At 40.3% G+C, this 20,859-nt stretch overlaps 1 protein-coding gene across 1 annotated transcript in view; it reads left to right on the plus strand.

Annotated features, from left to right (window-relative positions):
• The first annotated feature begins 1,401 nt into the window (after window positions 1–1,401).
• The window catches only part of LOC142151187 (DENN domain-containing protein 1B-like), a 57,614-nt gene continuing 38,156 nt past the window's right edge, over window positions 1,402–20,859 (plus strand). Inside the window, exons 1-2 of the mRNA XM_075206554.1 lie at window positions 1,402–1,683; window positions 11,034–11,098. Coding sequence (XP_075062655.1) covers window positions 1,667–1,683; window positions 11,034–11,098 — 82 coding nt within the window. The 5' untranslated portion in view covers window positions 1,402–1,666. The remainder of the gene's footprint in view (window positions 1,684–11,033; window positions 11,099–20,859) is intronic.

Raw genomic sequence — 20,859 nt, forward strand, 5'->3', positions numbered from 1 at the left:
GTCGTAGATATAGGTCTAGACAAACAGGTGGAAAGAAGGCCGAAGCCACAATGATCCAGCTTTGAGAGAGAAGACTTTTTATATAGGATAGAAGGAGTTGGAAGGGAATAGGAACAAGCTTATGAAATAACTTCCTGATGTGAGCCATAACAATATGTTGTCTTAGATTCCAAAGAAACCTAACACAGTGTGCCCTTCTACTAGTGCCGGAATCAGATGCCACTGACAGCCCTTGGTTTCAGAATCGTGCCTGGGATCGCTGTAAGCCCCCCACTTCTGCCCAGAAGAGGAAGCTAAGTAGCTGATTCTGCCAGTAGTATATGCTTGTCTCAAAGATTAAGCCATGCACGTGTAAATACACACTGTCCAAAACTGTGAATGGCTCATTAAATCAGTTATAGTTTTAACAGTCTGCTCAGAATGCCACTTGGTCTTGCTGCAAAGACCAAGTGGCATTATAGTGACGTTACAGTGGAGTGGCCTACTAGGAGACATATCTACCCTACATCTCCAGATTGGTATATAATTGTTGGATGTATTGTCAGATTGCACTAGATCACTATTGCTGAGAGATATTGATCAGCACCCCTCCTTTAACATCCTCCCCCTAACCCAAATGGCACCCCATGGCCAAAAAAGTATATATAAATAAAAAAAATATATGTATAAACACATAAATAGACATAAATTGCCCCTGTATAATATCAGTGGGAAAAAAAAAACATTTCAAATTAAAAATAAAAAATTTGTCCCTGCGCCCTATATAGAGGAATCATCAAAATATATATTTTTTCTGATTTGTACCAGATTTCTTTACATAATTCCCTTAAGATAATAAAATCCATATTCTAGTATATATGTTTGCACATACTGTGATGATTTGTTTTTAGCACCTTTCCTCCGCTTTCCGCTTTTATGTCTGTTATTTCTGTACATGATTTCCTCTATCCAATCAGACTGCAAACTCTTCAGGCCTGGAATTTTATTCTTATTGTATATTAATATTTGCACTGGCTATTCCCAAAATATACCTTATATATTAAAAGACTCTGCATGTTTTGCACACGTGCACCAAATGCATTTAATTATATTTTTACAGACAGACAGAAAGAAAGGTCAGTGTTAGTCACACTGTGCAGAGGAAGAAGTTAGATGCAATAGATAAAGTATTAATGTCTATTGAGCAATAGGGTGAGCAGTCACATTTGACACATATACATTGTATACTCTATTAAAGTAGAATTATACTCTAGAAACAGCTGATCCAGGTGTTTGGTGATCAGCCTTTGTTCAGGTTTATTTTCTCTCCGTATAAGACACAACATTACTGTCCGCACTTTGTATAGGTGCAGACAGCTTAAAAATATTCAGAATTTTAAAGTCATGTCACACAAGACAACTTCCTCTACAAACCCACACAGGAAATCTGACAAGCTGTGCTCATTACCACTGCGTCTCCAACCTCCCCAAACCTGGACCAGCAGCCAGGACCGATGCCGAGGGCCCTCTGAGACAAGGGGGGTCCATGAGAAGACAGGCGACCTGGCGCAGACAGAGTGAGGAGCGTTTATTTTGTAATAAGCCACACAAGGACAAGACCAGACGTAACAACAATGAAGTGAGGCTGTACGATTCATAGGTCAACAACAGACACTGCAGCAACATCATGGGGTCCCGTATTAAGTAAGCACCTGTCAACTTATTTCTATTTATTTTAATCCCTTTTTAACAAGAGCTTGTTCGCCATCTTCCTCTTTTACTTTCCTCTTTTTCTTTCTAGTAAGAGTCCAGCCATTGAGTTTACACTAAATATATTTCTGTATAGAGCGATGTCTTTTACCTTGTACACAGAAAGCAAAACTGTATTGCCTCCGCACATAATGGACCTCAATGACGATGTGGCCAAAGCACAGAGCAAAATAATTTTTGGTGCAGGTGTTTTTTTATTTGCCATAGTGCAACTAAATATCCACTAATAAGCCTGGGTTGGCGAAGCAAGATGGTGGTATGCTGTAGATGTCTAGTTTTGCAAGGACGAGATTTAATTTTGTTTGGCTTGATTACTGCAATGAGATAAAACGATGGAGAGGGTGCATTTTTAAAGGCACTCCTTGCTGTGCTGACACAGACACAGCCACTTCCACTCCCCAAAGGAGATCGGGGAGTAAATGAATCAAGCCTTGAGTTTCCTGGGGGTTTGAAAAGTGGAGCTGTTTGCCTATAGCAACCGATCAGATTCTAGGGCCTGATTCATTAAAGATCTTAAATGAACAGGATCCTTAGTTCAGTCTCCTGGACAAAACCAATGTTACAATGCAAGAGGTGCAAATGAGTGTTTTGTTTTGCACATAAGTTAAATGCTGACTGTTTTTTCATGTAACACACAAATACTTGATAGTTTATTTGTACACTGAAATTTAAAGTTGATATGTGTGTGTTACATGAAAAAACAGTCAGTATTTAACTTATGTGCAAAACAGAATACTAATTTGCACCCCTTGCATTGTAACATGGTTTTGTCCAGGAGACTGAAATAAGGATCCTCTTCATTTAAGATCCTTAATGAATCAGGCCCCTAGTTATCATTTATTTAGTGCATTCTACAAAATGACAGCTAGACTCTGATTGGTTGCTATAGGCAACATCTCCACTTTTCAAACCCGCCGGAAACAGGCAGCTTAATACATTTACTCTCTGGTCTCATCTTATTACTTTAATAAGTTGCATTTTGGTGGAACAGTGCATTTGCAGGCGTACTTTGAGCAATGTTATAAAAGCTTCACACACAAAACTGGCACATGCGATAAAAACTCTCTGATGCCAACTCACTCTCGTGAGTAATGTAAGCCATGAAGCTAAACTGAGAAGTATTTTAGAATAATAACTGAAATGTTTAAATGAATGATTTTAAAGCTGATTTTTGATGTGTCTTTTGCACTGTGCAACGGTTGAGATTCTGCCGCCTCTCTGCTAACTTAGACAAGAGTGTAGGTGTTCTCCTCGGTATGCTCTAGGAAGACCCTCCGTCATCGAACTGGTGCAAGAACATACCGTTATGCGCTGCACATCCAATGTATTTCATATATTAGTTCAAAAGGTTTTTTTTTTGTAATTGACTCATTCTTATATCTCAAGCTATATCATAAACTATTCAGAGATGTTCCACAAAAATGCAAACATTCTCCACTTAATCGTAAGCAACCAGGCACCATCTGTTTCAGTAAACTCTGCTCCACCTGCACTAAAGATTATAATAGTGATACAGTGCACATGCAAACTCAGGAATTGGCATTATCATTGCACTTTGTGTATTTGCCATCCCAGCTACTAATTTCCACCCCACTGTTATGTTTTAGCTCAGTCACCAGATACATACAGTACACATATATGTATTCATATCAGTAATGTGCAAATGTGACCAAATTTTATAGAACTAAAAAGCAAGGCTGCAAACATTAGGGCTCATTTAAACTGTTGATGAACATTTTAGTCCTCTAAAATGTATTCTCTGTTATCTGTAAGCAGGGCCATAGACAGCGATCATGGGCCTAGGGGATAGAGGTCTTTCCAGGCCCCCCTCCACCTTAATCATCTGCGTGTTTTTCACCCCCTCTCTTTGGTCTTGTCTTTGATAGCATAGTCACATCTCTCTCAGCACGATAGAATATTGGGAAATGAAGTTCCTCTTCACACTCTTTCAAAAGACAATGGTCATCCCTCTCTGAACTCTCATGCTGCTCGGCTGCTTGTCTTGTTGAGTTGTCATGATGTTTTCTTGCATTATCGTGATGCAAAAAGGCACCTTCAGCTGAATATATGCTCCGACATCTAGCTTGGGCCCCCCAGGCTCCCCAAAGGCCCAGACCCTGTGGAATTACCCCCTAGCTACCCCCCCCCCCCCCTCATCAGGCCCCTATGTGTAGGCTGCACCGGTATGCAGTTGGTCAATTTGCTAAGGACCAGCAACATTCCGGAAAAAGAAAAACCTGCTCTTACTTGTTTGATGATTTTAAGATCTTCCAGTCAAATAAAGATTTTAAAAAAAATCAAAATAATGGTTACCTGAGACTCAACCTACAGTACTACTTCACTCTAGCTTCTACATTGGTCTAACATTGTCCCAAGTGCTAAAACTGAAGCTATCCCAATTTTAACCCTAGAAACATTGCAAGCCCTAATCAAAGACTAAACCCTGACTGAAAACATAGTTTAAGATCTAAATTTATTCCAAGCCCTTTAATGTTATTTCCCAAAATCTAAAAAAATTAAAAATCCTCACTCAGAATCTAAGTACACTGAACCAGCGGGAAGAGAAGAGAAGTGAAGAACAATGGTTTTCTCTGTCTTATTCTGCTTCCTTGGGAAAACAATAGATACAATTGCAAGCTACCCCTTGTGTTTTGTAAGCAGTATTGATCCCAATAATGTCTTAAAGCAGCCCTGCCCCAAATCTTTATTTTACAGAGTTGAATAATACATTGTAGTAGCTGGGAAGCTCTGAGATCTAAGACTGTACTGATTAGATCAATTGTGGTTATATTATGTAGACACAGTGCGTACTTGCCAACTTTCAAAACATGGCAAGTGAAGGGAAAATAAGTGGCGCCGCAAATCGCATCGTTTTGTACCCCGTCTCACTCACTTCAATAGGAAGATCCGGGAGAAAGGCCGTCTCTCTCGGTGGTCTAGTAGAGGTACTAGAAATTCTGGAATCTGTTGAGTGATAGTAATGGGAACAGTCTTGTACTGGACATGAAGGATTCCAGGAAATGTGGCATAATTCTACTCGTAAAACAATCAAGTAAAATATGTTTGTAAATATGTTTGTGCTTATTGATTTCAAGAAAGGACCCCAGGCCAATGGGCCTAACTACTGCCATAGCAGCCCATGCGATTGCTCAGGGGACCCTTACCAAGAGGAGAAAAATGTGTCTTAAAGTATAAATTTAATAGGGCTTTATGACAAGTTTATTCAGGCAATTGATTTGACAATTTGGAAAATAATAAGGATACAATGACTGTACGTTTAATTTAGACTAATGTGACGGATTGCTATTTAGTACTGCAAACCTCAAAACATTGAGACACACAAAATCAGATCAAAATAAGCCCCATCCCAATCAACTCAAACCCTCCTTAAAATGTCAATTTTTGCATAAGCTCCACCCTTCAGGACTGTCTCACCAGCATCGGGATACTTGGGAAGTATGGTACAGTGCCCTATTAGGTACTAACTGGGCATGGCACAGACATAGTGGCAAGTATGACTTTATGATGATGATGCATGTAGCATACCTTCCAAATGTCAATTTCAGTGGGATAGTTCCAATTGCTTATTATTATGTTTAGATTTTGGATGTGTAAATGCTGGGATGTATGATAGAGGGCCACATTGCAATTTTATTAAGGGGCCCAAACATTTCTAGTTACTTCCCTGTCCTGTTTTTGTGTTATTGCATTTAGAGGTACTTTTTGACCAACTAATTTCATACTTGCCTACTCTCCCGAAATGTCCGTGAGACTCCCGAAATTCGGGAAGGTCTCCCGGACTCCCAGGTGAGCAGGCAAATATCCCGCATACAGCAACTTCCTCCTCAAAATAACGCGATCGTGGTGAAAAAATTGGCCAAAATTACGCGATTCTCTGCACCCCACCCCTCCCGCCCTCCAACCACGCCCCCTGCCTGGGATCTCCCGGAATTAAGTTTCCAAAGGTTGGCAAATATGACTAATTTAGTAAATATTTTGTGTGCAGACAGTGGAGTTTCTGCCAAACCTTAGGATGCCAATCTCGCACTATTCAGAAAACCGGGCAGCTCACCAGATAGCGATATGGTAATACAGGAAGTAAATAAAAAGTAACTGACTGGTTTCTAAGTTGCCAACCTGACTCATTAATTAATTGATGTTAACAATGCCTTTAGCTCCAGTAATTTCATTTAGTCCAGGTTAGAAAATATGTAGGGAAAGCAGAAACAGATTATCCAACCTTTTAATTGAATTTGTAAAACGGGTATTGTTTTTGTTTTATATTGTATTTTATATTTTGAATATACTAATATGATATCTGGGGTAAATTTATCAAGCTGCATGTTTGAAAAAGTGAAGATGTTGCCTATAGCAACCAATCAGATTCTAGCCATCATTTATTTATTGTATTCTACAAAATGACAGCTAGAATCTGATTGGTTGCTATAACCAACATCGCCACTTTTTCAAACCCGCCGGAAACTTGCAACTTTACCCCCTGGTCTCATCTTATTACTTTAATACGTTGCATTTTGCACCTGTAAGCTTTATAAATTTAACCCCTCGGGGTAAATGTTTCAAGCTGAGAGTGTTCCGGCGGGTTTGAAAAACCAATCAGATTCTATCATTTATTTAGTACATTCTACAAAATAATAGCTAGAATCTGATTGGTTGCTATTGGCAACATCTCCACTTTTCAAACCCGCTGGAGAACTCTCAGCTTGATACATTTACCCCCTGGTGTGAGTTTACTATTGAATATGGGCATTCTGATTGCTTAAGACATTATATCTAAATTAAATTAGAATATTATCATTTAAAGCTAATTGGGCTAGAGTCACACACTCTCTTGTGATTGGCTAGATGAAATATAATGAAACAAAATCAGTTCTGAGCGTCACTGTGCTTTTTACCATATTTATGTTTTTAATGTCTTATGTTTTCTCTTTATAGTTTTAATGCCTAAAATATATATTTAAGGTGATGACTTATGTGTGTATCCTATTATATTTCTAAGTTTGATTGTGACCCTATCATTTGCTTTGTCCGTCATGTGATGATGATGATGATGATGATGATGATGTGAACAAGATTCGGACATTAAGCACATCCAAGATAATCATTCCTACCTGATAACAAGTCTATCTGTGGTAACCACTACTCATGTGACTTTCATTGACTTAATGAACCTTGAAGCCAATTGGGTTAACAACACACACCCACGCTCCTCTGGTTGGTCAGTGGAGATAATTTTGTACCATTATAATAGTGTTTTACTGGACACTGGTACATATATTGCCTTTTATATCTATTGTTTGGGACCCTGGTATTTTCATTGTCCAACACATTTATCTCTATAGTAGTGATTAGGGCATTTAGAGAGCCCGAGATAATCACTCTCAACCAGACACAAGTCTGTCCGTGGAACCAACCCCCTTTGCTTTTGATTGGCATATTTTAGCCTTAAGCAAATTTCATAGACGTTTAGAGTAGAATTTGTGCCCCACATTGAAGCAAAGCTGGCATGTCTTACCTCTTTTGTGGCATGCTTAGTGCACTAGGCCGCCCCCTACCCATCTATATTGCTGTAAGCACCTGTTAAACCTTGTCAGGCTAAGGGGATCACTTGGTTAGTGAAGTTATGTCCGACCTTCCACTTTCCTGAGCACAGAAATCAAGGAAATTATTTTTTTTTCTATTTCTGCATTTCTCTCTTTTTTTTTTTTTCAAATAAACGTGTTTGCCATTTTATACTGTATGTCATATTATTATTATTATTATTATTATTATTTACTTTCAGCATTGTGGCTATTCTGCCATATTAAATCACATTTAACAACATTTAATTTCAGTATTTTTAACAAATTCATGTGCCAGTGAAGCTTGGTCATTTATAAGCACTACATAACTGAAATACAAGGTATTATTTGTCTAATGATAAATCTGGCTGATTTGAAGTTTAATTATAAAGTGATATAAATCGTGATGGAATTCTGAGTATGGGGAGTGTGATCTCTGAAACCAAATGTTGGTGGTGGCAGTTTTTGAATTAATAGTAAGTGTGTGATATAAAAAGGGGATGATAATCTTTGCTAAACCAGATGGATTTGCTGTGATTAAAGAGTGTAATGTGAAATACTGTACCTACACATTTCATCCACTAGGGGCTATGTCAAGGATAAAATTAGAAGACAGTTTCATGTCACAGATCATAAACAATGGGAAGACTGAGCACAACAACAAGACACAAGTTAGTTATACTAACTGCATGAGCAATGAAAAGATTTCAAATCAGACTGGGGTTTCAAGATGTGCTGCTCAAGCTTTTGTGAAGAAGCACAAACAAACAGGCAACGTTGGGGACCGTAGACGCAGTGGTCGGCCAAAGAAACTTAGTGCATCAAATGAAAGACACATCATACTTACTGCCCTTTGAAATCTGAAGATGTCCATCAGTGCCATCAGCTCTGAACTGGAAAAAAACAGTGGGACCCAAGTACACCCATCGCCGAACGGCTGGAGAGCGGTACAATAATGAGTGTTTGCAGGCAACAGTGAGCATGGTGGCGGTTCCTTGCAAGTTTGGGGCTGCATTTCAGCAAATAGAGTTGGGAATTTGGTCAGGATTAATGGTGTTCTCAATGCTAAGAAATATAGGCAGGTACTTATCCATCATGCAATACCATCAGGGAGGTGTCGGATTGGTGTCTGATTGGCTTTAGGCATTTCTACTTTGCAGCATTTTTTCCACACCTGCCTAAAACTTTTGCACATCATTGTACATACAATTACAGTAGTATTTAGCATCATTGTGACCAATACAATTAGGAGGGCATCATTGTGACTGACACACAAAATATAGAAATCAAATTTTTGACCCCCACACAATACAGAGATCCTGTCCTCCCCAGCTACATCATGCTCTATGCAGCCACATCATGCTTTCCAGCCACATCATGCTTTCCAGCCACATCATTCTCCCCAGCCACATCATGCTTTCCAGCCACATCATGCTCCCCAGCCACATCATGCTTTCCAGCCACATCATGCTCCCCAGCCACATCATGCTCATAAATTATAAGGTGAGCTTCAGAACTTTTAGTTAGTGTGTATAACACATAATAAAAATGTAACGAGTCACTTCAAATCCTGCGTACAGTAATATGATTCATAAGAAAAGTTCCTTACATGAGTCAGTTTCAGCAAGTGCAAGGACCAATGCTGTATGAATAAGACTGGAATGTTTAGGTCTGCAACTTTCCCTTTACAAAAAAAACAGATCTTCACAGATCAGAATAATCCAAAAGAAAAGAGGTATAAGGAGGCACTCCAACTTTTAATTCAGGCTTCTTATAACACAGTAAAAAAGTAATAGGTATAATCAACAGGGCTATCTCTCCATAATATGGGCTGACCGCTGCTTGCCTCATCTGCCAGCTGGACCCCTCTGTCAAAGACTATCTGTGTTGAAACGCGTCAGCACATGGTTTGGCGCAGGCTCCCAACTCTCTCATTCAACTCTACAGGGTGCAATTTGTAAGACTATATATATATATATATATATATATATATATATATATATATATATATATATATATATATATATATATATTTAAATTAATATGTACATATATTAATATGTTTATATATATATATATATATATATATATATATATATATATATATATATACACATGTGTATATATATATATATATATATATATATATATATATATATATATATATATATATATATGCAGTGGATACAAGAAAGTCTACTCACTTATTGAAGTTGCAGAAGTTCTTGATGTGCAGCTTGGAATCAAAATAAATCATGTCAGAACTTTTTCCGCCTTTAATTTGACTTTTTAACCAACAAAATTCAAGTGGAAAACAAATAGACAGTTTTTAGAGGGAGAAAAAGTGAAAATGAAAAACCTGCTATACTCTGGTTGCATAAGTGTGCACACCCTTTCATAATAGGCCTGTAGCTGTGTTCAGAGTTAACGAATCACATTCAAAATCATGTTCAAAGGTAATTAGCACACACCTGTCAGCAATGAAAGTGATTAACCCCAATAAAGATTATCTGTTCCTGAAGGATCTCTTACTTCAGCGGTTATCTTTACTGCATAGGGAGAAGCATGAAAGAGCCCTATCGCCAGAGAAAACACCCGTGGTACGTTGCAGTTGCTCATATATAGGGAACAAGAGAAATGACACTGTGCAATTGATTATGCATGCAGAGTAACAACATATATCAAGAACAAGAGAAGTGGTACTCTGCAGGTTGTCAGTTTTAAACAGTTCCACAAATTTCTAAAAGACAAATAATCAATACCTGAAACTGTGAAATGAGGGAACATTGTAAGCTATAATATGCATCACCTGTCTACGTCACTGAAATGTAGATGTTTATCGTACAGGCCTATAACTATTCTGAGACATTATACTAACATGATGCAGTCTGTATCCAAATTAAGGTGATTAAAACGGGCTTTTCACCAAGCCGAAACCAGTGGCATTCTATGGAATGGGCAGGGTGGTTATGAAATGAATACAGTAGGATTTGTGTTTTTATTAAAGATAAGATGACCGACCTATGGATAAAGATAAGTGCAATGTATTGTAGATATATTGCTGTTTTATCCAAAACATTTCATGGACCTAAAGGAGGTGGGTTGGTTGACTTTTCGGAATGTTTGAACCCACTGGAGTTCTAGGGAGTCACATGACCATTTCATATGCAACAGGGGAGGTCGGCAGCAACTGGCCCTCTCTCCAACTGCAGTGAACACGAGGGCTATATTAGTAAAATATTAAAAAAGAGTTCTGTGCAGTGCTTGGTGTGTCCCATTTTTGACTTGTGCAACGGGGAGTGTATAACATTGCTCATAGGCAAACCAAGGGGGGGGGGGGGTTCCTAGTGCCTGGAAACCCCCCATCCAAGCCTGGAACGCAGTATAATTGAGGTGGCTGGACCCTGTCCCCGATTCACACGGCTCTGCTTGAAAAGGGAGAGCTGCGTGCACCTAACAGTAGTGCATGCAGCATTGCCCATGTGTATTATAGGGATAGGAAGAGTTGGAGAGCAGCCAAGCACTGTCTAATATTATAGCCATGCCCCCATGCAAGCTGGTCATGCCCACTGGTGGCGTGGTGTGGAAACCCCCCTCTACAAATCCTGCGTTTGCCCCTGTTGCTGGCAGCAGAATGCGCAATGTGGATATGTAATGTGGCATGTTTAGACCTGGTGTTTCTCACACATTGTACCTCTATTGCAGAGAGAACCCAGAAAGGATATTTGAAGGCTACTTTGAGGTTCTGTGCCCTACATCTTTGGACAAAGGTAAGTACCTTTTAGTTCCTGGTATCTTACACTCCTATACTACTATACCTTTCTGTGCATATGGTTTATATATAAATGTAATATATTTTGGTTACACAACAGCATATGACCAGGGCCATCTTATCCATTGGACACGATGGGCAGCTGCCCGGGGCCCCACGGGCAAGTGGGGCCCCATAGGCACGGCTCTTAATGAGAATAAATAATCCTGCAAAAGAAAAAAACCTGCAAAAAAAACCTACAAGGGTCACTGAGCAAGTACATCTATCTATCTCTATCTCTATATATCTATATCTATATCTGTATCTGTATACATCTATATATCTATATCTATATCTAGGGGCCCCGGTGCACTGCTTTGCCCGGGGGCCCATAATGTTGTTAAGATGGCCCTGCATATGACAAAAGCTATGAAAGAGCTCACAATCTAAAGCTTATATTTAGAGGGTTGAAGCAGATGCAGCTAGTATGAATTTAGTGGTTGAAGGGACAATGGCATTAGAATAAAGAGAAAGTGATCATAATTTCTAAAAAAAAAAAGGAATATAGTGATAGACGGGATATGACAGAATGAAGCATTTTTTAGGTCATATTTTACTTACCTCATGGTTCTGTACACATATAGAAATATGTTTTTAAGTTAAGATTTGCAAATCTCCTTAGTAAACTATTTTGTATCTTATTACTAGTTGTAGAATAGGTCTGTAATGTTTTCTGTCTTTGTTTTTTTATTATCTCCAGGCCCTTTAGGACTAAAATGCAGACGTGTGCACCTATGTATGCACAAGGCTGTCAAGTGGGGGGTTGACTGTCCTATCGGGGCATTGCCCATATCAGGGCATACCTCGGTGGGCCAACATACGGTGGGCTGGTGCTGAGCCCTGGGCACTGTACAATGAAGAAGTTTTCCCGACGACTGCAGTGTTCCATATCTACAGCGGCAGTATATTCGTCTAGTTAATAATGTTAACCAGCTGAATATGTCTACTGCAGTGGAGTATGGTCCCAACATGCCAACAGGAAGCCAACTAGCCTGCATGTGCAGCATGTTCAAAAGGCCCCAAGCTAAGCGTACTTATGAAAGCCAAATGCTCTGCAGGTCCGCATATTTTACACATGGGTGTGGTTTGAAAGTGCATGGGATCAAATTATTCTTCTATGGAGTTTGCCTATGCCTACGTCCATTTTTATCCTTAACAACTACTACTTCTGTTGCCCAGACTATCCTAGCCTAGCCGTGTTAGCCCCACATTCTAAACCTTGTCCAGTTTATTTCTGATGTCTGTGGTTATCACTGCCCCCTATACCAGTGCTTGCTGGGAGTATAGCAAGAAGGAGCTCCCACTCATGTAACCTGATGTTTCTAAAAGCTGTAAATTCCAGCCCACATTTCTTTTACTTGCCAAATAAGGGGAACACAGTTATGGGATCCTATTCCCACTTGTCCTGTTTATCTGGGTTCATCTATGAATACTGGGTAAAGCCACTGTGAGCTGTAATAAAGGAGAGGAGGTCTTCTCCTAAAAATATGAACATCGGAACCTTTATTGTCATCCTAGTTAAGTTCAGCTATATTATATTCCCTAGTGCACATCTCACACAGGCCACAAGGAGGGGCAATGTCTCATAGGAGCCTCTTATTTCCAGAATAGCATGAATCCTCTCTGAAGGCACCAGTGGAGGTATCTAAGCTACAACCAGGAGAATTCTCCCTAATATCCTTCTTTTATCTGGTGAGTGTAGACAGGCTGTAAAGTCCCTATCACCAGGGTTCAGCATCTTACAATCTGACACTTCCTTAAAAAAGAATAACTATAAAGTAAATAATACCTCTTATGCTACAGATCATATGGATAACAGAAGTCCCCTCTGGGTTCCATGAACAAGGGAAAACTATCCTATTTATTACATTATATGCCAACATTTACCTCATATTTGCCTACTCTCCCGGAATTTCCGGGAGGCTCCCGAATTTCGGGCCGGAAGAGTAGTCAAACCTGCAAAATACCGAAATTCACAGCACTGAATAGCGGGGAGCGGGGCTTAATTGCGCCAGTAATCCCCGCTCCCCACTATTCAATACACTGAATTTCTGTATTTTATGATAGGGGCGGAGCTATAGTGATGTAATGACAATGCCACGCCCCCTCTTACCCTCTGTCACATGATCTGTACTCCGATCTCCCGGAGTACAGATTTAAAAAGTAGGCAAGCATGACCTACATCTCAGCATGCATATCATATTAGGAACAAGTGCCAACAAATTAATCCACAAAACAAAACAAGATAAATTATTATCATTATAGATTTGTAAGGTGCTCCGCAGAGCTGTACAGTGAATAAAAGAGGACATATATAATACAAGGACATACAAAGTAGACAAAATAAATGGAAACAAAGGGTGGGGATGACTCTGCTCGTGAGAGCTTACAATCCAAACATAAATGGGCATAGCTGAGATAAGAAACGCAAGGGTTGCTGTTGTATTATACCATTGCCCATATTACATCAATCTAAGACCTCTCTGGAAATCAGGGATATATTTGCATCATTTAAAACAGATAAAGTAGAGTTGTTATAGATTGATGATAAGATTGAGTGCTTGTCACATGGCTGGTCAATCATGCCCCTTCAAGCTGTGCTGTAACCAGAGTACAAGTGTATGCGAGTGAATTCAATTATTGTGTCATCTACTTCACATTGGAATGTTCAAATGTGGGACCAATGTTAAATTAAACATTATTTTCATCTAACATTTAGGTTAAAAATAAGCTTACCTCAGTCTGCGAGATGTCATATCAGTAGACGAAGCCACAGTAATCAACAATGTGGGCTTGATCCATTAAGCCACGCAAAACGAACACATTGTGCTTTTTTTACACACGTCCGTATTCAACTACAAAGCGGATTGGAAGAACCGTCTCTTGCTGAATACAGGTCCAGGTACAGTCTGCTTATACTGCAGTTGCTGTATTGAAACAGACACAGTACACTGCAAGATACGTAAAATACATGTGGAATGTAAAGTTCCAGCAGAACGAGCAGAAAAAAAAGTATTCAATTATTGGCACCTGTTAATAATAATAATAATAATAATAATAATTAATGAGAAAACACATAAAAAGCATTTTTCCCACCATAAATTACATGTATCAGGATGTTATTACATACCTGCCAACCTTTAAAAGCTGTCCTCCATTAGACTCTGGAGGACAGGTCATGTGACAAGTGTAGGGGGAGCGTGGTGACGCCGTTGAGCCACCATAGCCCCGCATCCCCTACTAGAAAAAGGCGAAATTTACGGCATTGAAAAGCAGGGGTGGGGCTTAATTGCGCAATCAAGTCATTAAGCCCCACCTCCACAAGTGTCCAGGAGATTGCCTACTCTAACTGAAATTCGGGAGCCTCCCGGAAATTCCGGGGGAGTAGGCAAGTATGTGTTATTAATGTCTGCTGTACATAAAATGCATTTTTACCATTGCTCCTGATTTCAAACACATGTTCTAGCATGCATATGAGACTGTCATTACTATCACTCGGCACTTGCACCAGACCTGTAGCTGTTGCAAGTGATACGAATGAAAAACACGTACCTTAGAGATGCCTAAACTTTGTATCGGACATTGCCCAGTCCCCTCTCCCTGTTCTGCTCATGAAATCGTAGGCTGTCGGTGGTGTCCTTTATGTTAGCAGATGAATTGGGTGTACTTGTGTTCACTGACGTGTAGCAGTGGGATTTAACACAAAATACAGCACATATCTGCATTTACCTTCCTAAATAAATCAGGCCCTGTATGTGTATATGTATAATGTACAGCTGATACCTAGCTATCTATATCAAGCTGTGACTTTTATATCAGAGCTGAGTGACATCACAAAGGCTGGTTATAATGTAAGTCGGTCACGTGATCAGCCAGGCCAGCTCTTACATTTAAACCTGCCTGCATTGCACAGGCTTCCATATAGGGAACCCATGAATGCTGCGTAGACTTGAACCTAGGCTACAATTAAGGTGTTTTGAATTTTTCCTGTTAATTATGACCTAAAATATAAACTTTCTAGGTCTTTCGGAAGTGGGTTAAACATTTTTGGACATACATGCATCAATTAGATAAAAAAATAATAATATTTTTAATAAATACCTTCACTCTGTTTTATATTTTAGATAATAAAAGTATACATCACCCAGCCACCCTGTATATTATAACAACAAATAATAATATATGTAAGAAAAGCATACATGATCTAGTCACCCTGTATATAACAATAAATAGCAAATACAACATAAAATAATAGTGTACATGACCCAGCTGCTTCGTAATAAATAATAAATAGTAATATAATATAAGCATACATCGCCCCATATAAATACATAATAATATATAATAAAAGTGTACCTCACCCAGGCTCCTATATATAATAACACATAAATAAATAAATTAATATACTAAGCTTAAAAATATATATATATATATATATATATATATATATATATATATATATATATATATATATATAACAAATGTGACCAATTTTAATTTTAACATTTAGGTTATAAATAATCTTACTGAGAAGTCATATCAGCAGACACCATCAGAGCAGTAAACAAAGTCTGTGTATATGTATGTGTGTAATATGGAGCTGATAACTGACTGCTCTATACCCAGCTGTGACTTTTATACCAGAGCTGAGTGACATCACAAAGGCTGGTTATGATGTAAGTCAGTCACATGACCAGCCAGGCCAGCTCTTATATCTCACTCTGTCTGCTTTTCACCAAAATATCCACTCTGTTTTCTATATAGCAGGTGACCCATTTCTCACAGCGGATTTCCAAATTTTAAATTGCCACTTAATTTAAAATGTGTACATGATACCAATGCTTCCTCATACACATATGTTACAGATTGTTTCAATAGGGGTCAAAATGTGGAGGTTCTTCTTGCTCTGGTTCTCGAGCAGATGACATACATCTGACTGTGAGAAGCACCGATTCCTCACCATCCCAGTCACTTTAAAGGACTGTCCCTGCTCCTTGAACCTAGGCACCACTGAAGGTGTTTTAGGTTTTTCATGTCATATGTGATCTAAAAGTTGCGTGTCCAACAACTTTTAACTTTCTAGGCCTGCAGGATAAAGCTGAGGACTGACTGAGTTGATTGAGTCTCATCATTCGTTGTGCTGTCTATTGACTCAGTATGTCTTTTCCTTGCTGAGAAAAAAGTATAGCATTTACCCATTTATGGCCTTGGCGGTGTTATTCTTTGGTGTGAAAATGGCTAGTTTGCAAATCAATGCAAGCGGGAGACATACAACCGTCAGTGAGAGATGCTTAAATTCCACAAGTCGAAGGACTCAGACTGCACCTTGAACCTAGACACAACTAAAGCTGCTTACTTCTTTCCTGTTAATTCGGACTGTAGTGTACCAAGCACCCCAAGAAGGCTGTGTCGGTATCATTCTTTGGCATGAATGTGGCTTGTTCGCAAATCCATCTTTGGGTCTACTGGTTCAACTTGGACAGTTTATAATCACGCACTTGCATTGGTCCCCAAGCATGAATGTAGTTTCCTAGACTAACCTAATTATCTTTTATATCACAAGCTGATGTCATAATGCCTGTAGAACTCAGTGGTTTAGTTGCAAGTGAAGTACATTTGTGTGCAGAATGGATGCTCCAAACCTAGGCTACACTGAAGGTGTTTTGGAACAATCCTGTCATTTGTGTCCTAACAACTACCAGTGTGACAAATTTCAACTTTCTAGGTCTTCCAGGTGAAAGTTTAACATTTTCTAGCTGTACCTGCATGCATTCCTAGGGCCTGATTATCCAATAGGCTGACTAGGCTGCATCCTAGGGCGTGAGGCTTTTTGGGGGGTGCTACATTGGGAAAGGGAGAGGTGTAAACTGAAATTTAACTATAATAGTTGTTTTCCAAAGTAAAAAAAGGGGAAATTATGAAAGAAAAATGTAATAATATTTTAATGATGACGTATTCCCATGGTAAAGGCTGAATACAGTGAGTCATCCTTATACGGACAGTTGAGGATAAGCAAATAGGAAAAACAAGGATGACGAGAGGCGAACGTGGGACAGCCCGCTCCCCCTTCACATGTTCACCCTCAGTTACGCTCATTCACGCCTTCATTCTGCTATATAGTTCTAATTTTAATGAAAAGAAAATGAGTGTCAGAGATTGCAGTGACCCTTTTTAAAAGTCAAGTGGAGTGGATTTTTGAAAACTAAGGAACATAAACATTGATGGGGGAGAAGTCAAATTTTAACTTAAGGATGAGTTAGTATTTCCTTACCATGTATTAGCCTGGCATGGTAGATAAGGGGGCACTGTGAGTGTAGTAGCCTAGGCTAGCCTGAGCCTTTAGTCAGCCCCTGTGTATCCCTGTGATTTAGTCAGTTTCCAGAATAAATAGTCTGTAGAACCAAAGCTTTAAGTGTGCCGCCACAGTATAGTTATAACAATGAATGCTGCTGTGTTACATTAGTAGATTTCATCATCATTATTATTATTATTATTATCCTTTATTTGTTTGGCGCCACAAGGGTTCCGCAGCGCCGTACACTGTACAAAACAGTAGACTATAGAGGGTAAGACATTACTGAACAGTAAACAATAAAATACCAAACTTCAGAGGCTCCAGGCAGGCTAATGCAGTAAGGACGGAGCAGAAGAACAGGGATGGATGCAGGAGGGAAGAGGGCCCTGCTCAAGTGAGCTTACATCCTAAGGGAGGGTGAACAAGACTCAGGCACAAAGGGAGTCAGTTGATGCATATGGGAGGGAGAAGGGACCGGGAGGAGAGAGGGGAATATGGGTTAGGTGGAAGGATGGTAGGCTTTAAGGAAGAGGTGAGTTTTAAGTGCTCGTTTGAAGGAGCTAAGATTGGGAGAGAGACGGATGGAGCGAGGGAGGTTGTTCCAGTGAAGGGGGGCTGCACGGGAGAAGTCCTGGATTCTGGAGTGGGAAGAGGTGACCAGGGTGGAGGAGAGGCGACGGTCATTGGCCGAGCGCAGGGAGCGGGCAGGAGTGTGAATGGAGAGGAGGTTAGAGATATAGGGGGGAGTGGACTGGGAAAGAGCCTTGAACGTGGTGGTCAGGAGTTTGAAAAGGATTCTGTAGGGGATGGGGAGCCAGTGAAGGGCAAGGCAGAGGGGGGATGCGGAGGAGGAGCGGCGAGAGAGGAAGATGAGTCATCATCATCATCATCACCATTTATTTATATAGCGCTACTAATTTTGCAGCGCTGTACAGAGAACTCACTCACATCAGTCCCTGCCCCATTGGAGCTTACAGTCTAAATTTGTACATACCTGTGACATAAATACTTACTTACTCATTGCACAATAAGTATTCATAATTTGTTGATCTGTTGAAATTACCATCAATATCTCCCCTTTAGATGGAATATTCTATTTAAATGAGATCCTTCATGATCTTTTATGAGTGGTCAACAAATGGCTCCACATTGAACGGTCTGTTGTACCTTTGGAGAGGGCCTTAGTTTAGTCTGGTTATCTCAGGATAAATATTAGTCATTAATAATAGGCAATACTTATGTTAGTGCAGTAAGTGTAAGGTTCCCTGCATAGAGCATGTGAAGTGGGTACTGAAGGTAACATCAGATGAACTTGTCTACACAGGACAGGTACGGTAACTATTTTTTACTAGTAGTACATGCTGAGGTCTATCACAGATACTGTTGCTGGTATCTAATGCTGAGGTTGAAGATCTATAACAGATACTGTGAAGTCAGTATTTATTGTGAGGGTTCTATGCATTGTGTCTGACACAGACTTCCTGCTTTGTGTGTGCGGTTTCATCACGTACTGTGAAAAGATTTGAGCATAGTTTAGAGAAGAGGAAGTATTGACCTCTGTGTCTCTATTGCCACATTCTCCTTTCTTTAGCGCCTGCATTCCAGAGTCTGTTCTCCTTCATCTTCAATTGTTCTGCTCTGATCAATCTTTTTAAAATGACCATTGTAAGCTACTTTTGGCACAGGGTGCCAGATTGTTTGGGGCACTTGTACAGATGGCCCCTGCCTCCTCCTGTTTACCCAAAGGGGGGCATCTCCCCTGCAAGGTGTGTGCCTAGTCATTCTGCTGCCTAAAATGGAATACAGTGGTGCCCTTCTCATCCCTTACGGAAAGTCCGCTAAACTTTATATTTATTTTAAACATTTAGATTTTTGGGCATGAATGTATGACTAAAAAAAATACAAATTGTAAATATAAACTAATAGAAAGCAGAGATTTTATTGTCATAGAACTCACCGGAACTGAGTTCCGCCACCTTTTTTCAATGGATTTTCCAAGTTTTAAAAGTAACTTTTGAACATTTAATGTTTGGTCCACATGGACTTGAATCGCCCTGTCGAGCGTAGCAGGCAGGGGTGGATCTAGAAAACTACTGTACCTGGGGCGATTTAGGGGGGTGGGGGGGGGGGGGCGATTTAGGCCCCGCCCCTTTCTAACAGTTTAGGCTGTTTAAACACAATCAGAGCAGCCGGGCAGCACACTGTCCCTGCCTGTCAAGGCTGGACGGACCTGCACATAATGTGCATCCGTCGGCAGCAAGTGTCTGCTACTGTTAGCAGGTCGGCGGCAAAATCATTAAAACGGTGCATGCGGGCTGCTTGTGTGTCGAGTCCGATGTATGCGTACTTCGTCCGCGCTGGTTGTGATGGCACTGCTCGGCTTGTGATTGGTCGTGTGGTCGTGCGCTGAGTGCTTACTGCGGGTGGTGACCGTCATGTTTCTTTACACAACTCTGTGTGGGTGCATGTACAGTGATTGACTACGTGATGTGAGTTCCGGCACCTTTTTTCTTACAAAAAAAGCACTGATAGAAAGTATTTGCATACCAGCACTATACCCTGTAAAAGACAAATGTTATTACCTTTCATTTATTCAGTATTAGAGCTGCCAGGAAGTTGGAAAGCCTTAGTCAGACTCATGCAGCTAGACCTTTTACAACTTTTTAATGCCCGTCACAACTTGCTGCCTCGGTTTACCTCCTTGTAGGCACATTCCATTATGGAGTCACCTGGTCCATATAAGCACTAGGTGGACAACCTGGTGATGTGGATCAGCCAAGTCCCTGCCCTGGAAACTGCAATCTGCTCAATATGAAAGTTTACTGGAACAAGCTCCCTCCCTCCATCAGAACTTCTCCTAATCTGTCCAGTTTCAAATGGGCTTTAAAAACCCACCTTTTTCTCAAAGCCTTCCTGTCTCCCACTTAACTTCCTACCTTATCTTTTGCCTCTCCCCCTTCATCCCCCTTCCCTGAATCTGCCTCCGTTCCCCCTTCTCTCCCTCTCACCCCAGTGTCTCTCTGTCTGTCTATCCCACCCTTTAGATTGTACACTCCCTTGAGCAGGGCCATCTCTCCTCCTGTTTTCACCACTTCTAACTCTGCTCTCCAGCTACCTAGCCCTCCTCCTCGAGGACCCTCTGCCCTCTGACTCCTCTCGCTTCTCTCCTCACCCCTCTGGGGGTCTCCGTCATCCATTCCCTCCCTCTCGGGCTCCGTCGCATGCGGATCTTCCCTCTCCCCCCCCACACCCTCTCTAGCTGTGCTTCGAGCTTACTGAGTTACTGTGCTTATTGTTTACTGTACCATACTGTCTCACCTCGTATTGTAATCGTTTGTCCCTGTACGGCGCTACGGACACCTAGTAGCACCCTATAAATAAAAATGATTAATAATAATAATAATAATCTGTCTTTTCTTTCCTAA

The sequence above is a fragment of the Mixophyes fleayi genome, chromosome 4 (genome assembly GCF_038048845.1).
Source record: "Mixophyes fleayi isolate aMixFle1 chromosome 4, aMixFle1.hap1, whole genome shotgun sequence".
NCBI classification, from domain to species: Eukaryota; Metazoa; Chordata; class Amphibia; order Anura; family Limnodynastidae; genus Mixophyes; species Mixophyes fleayi.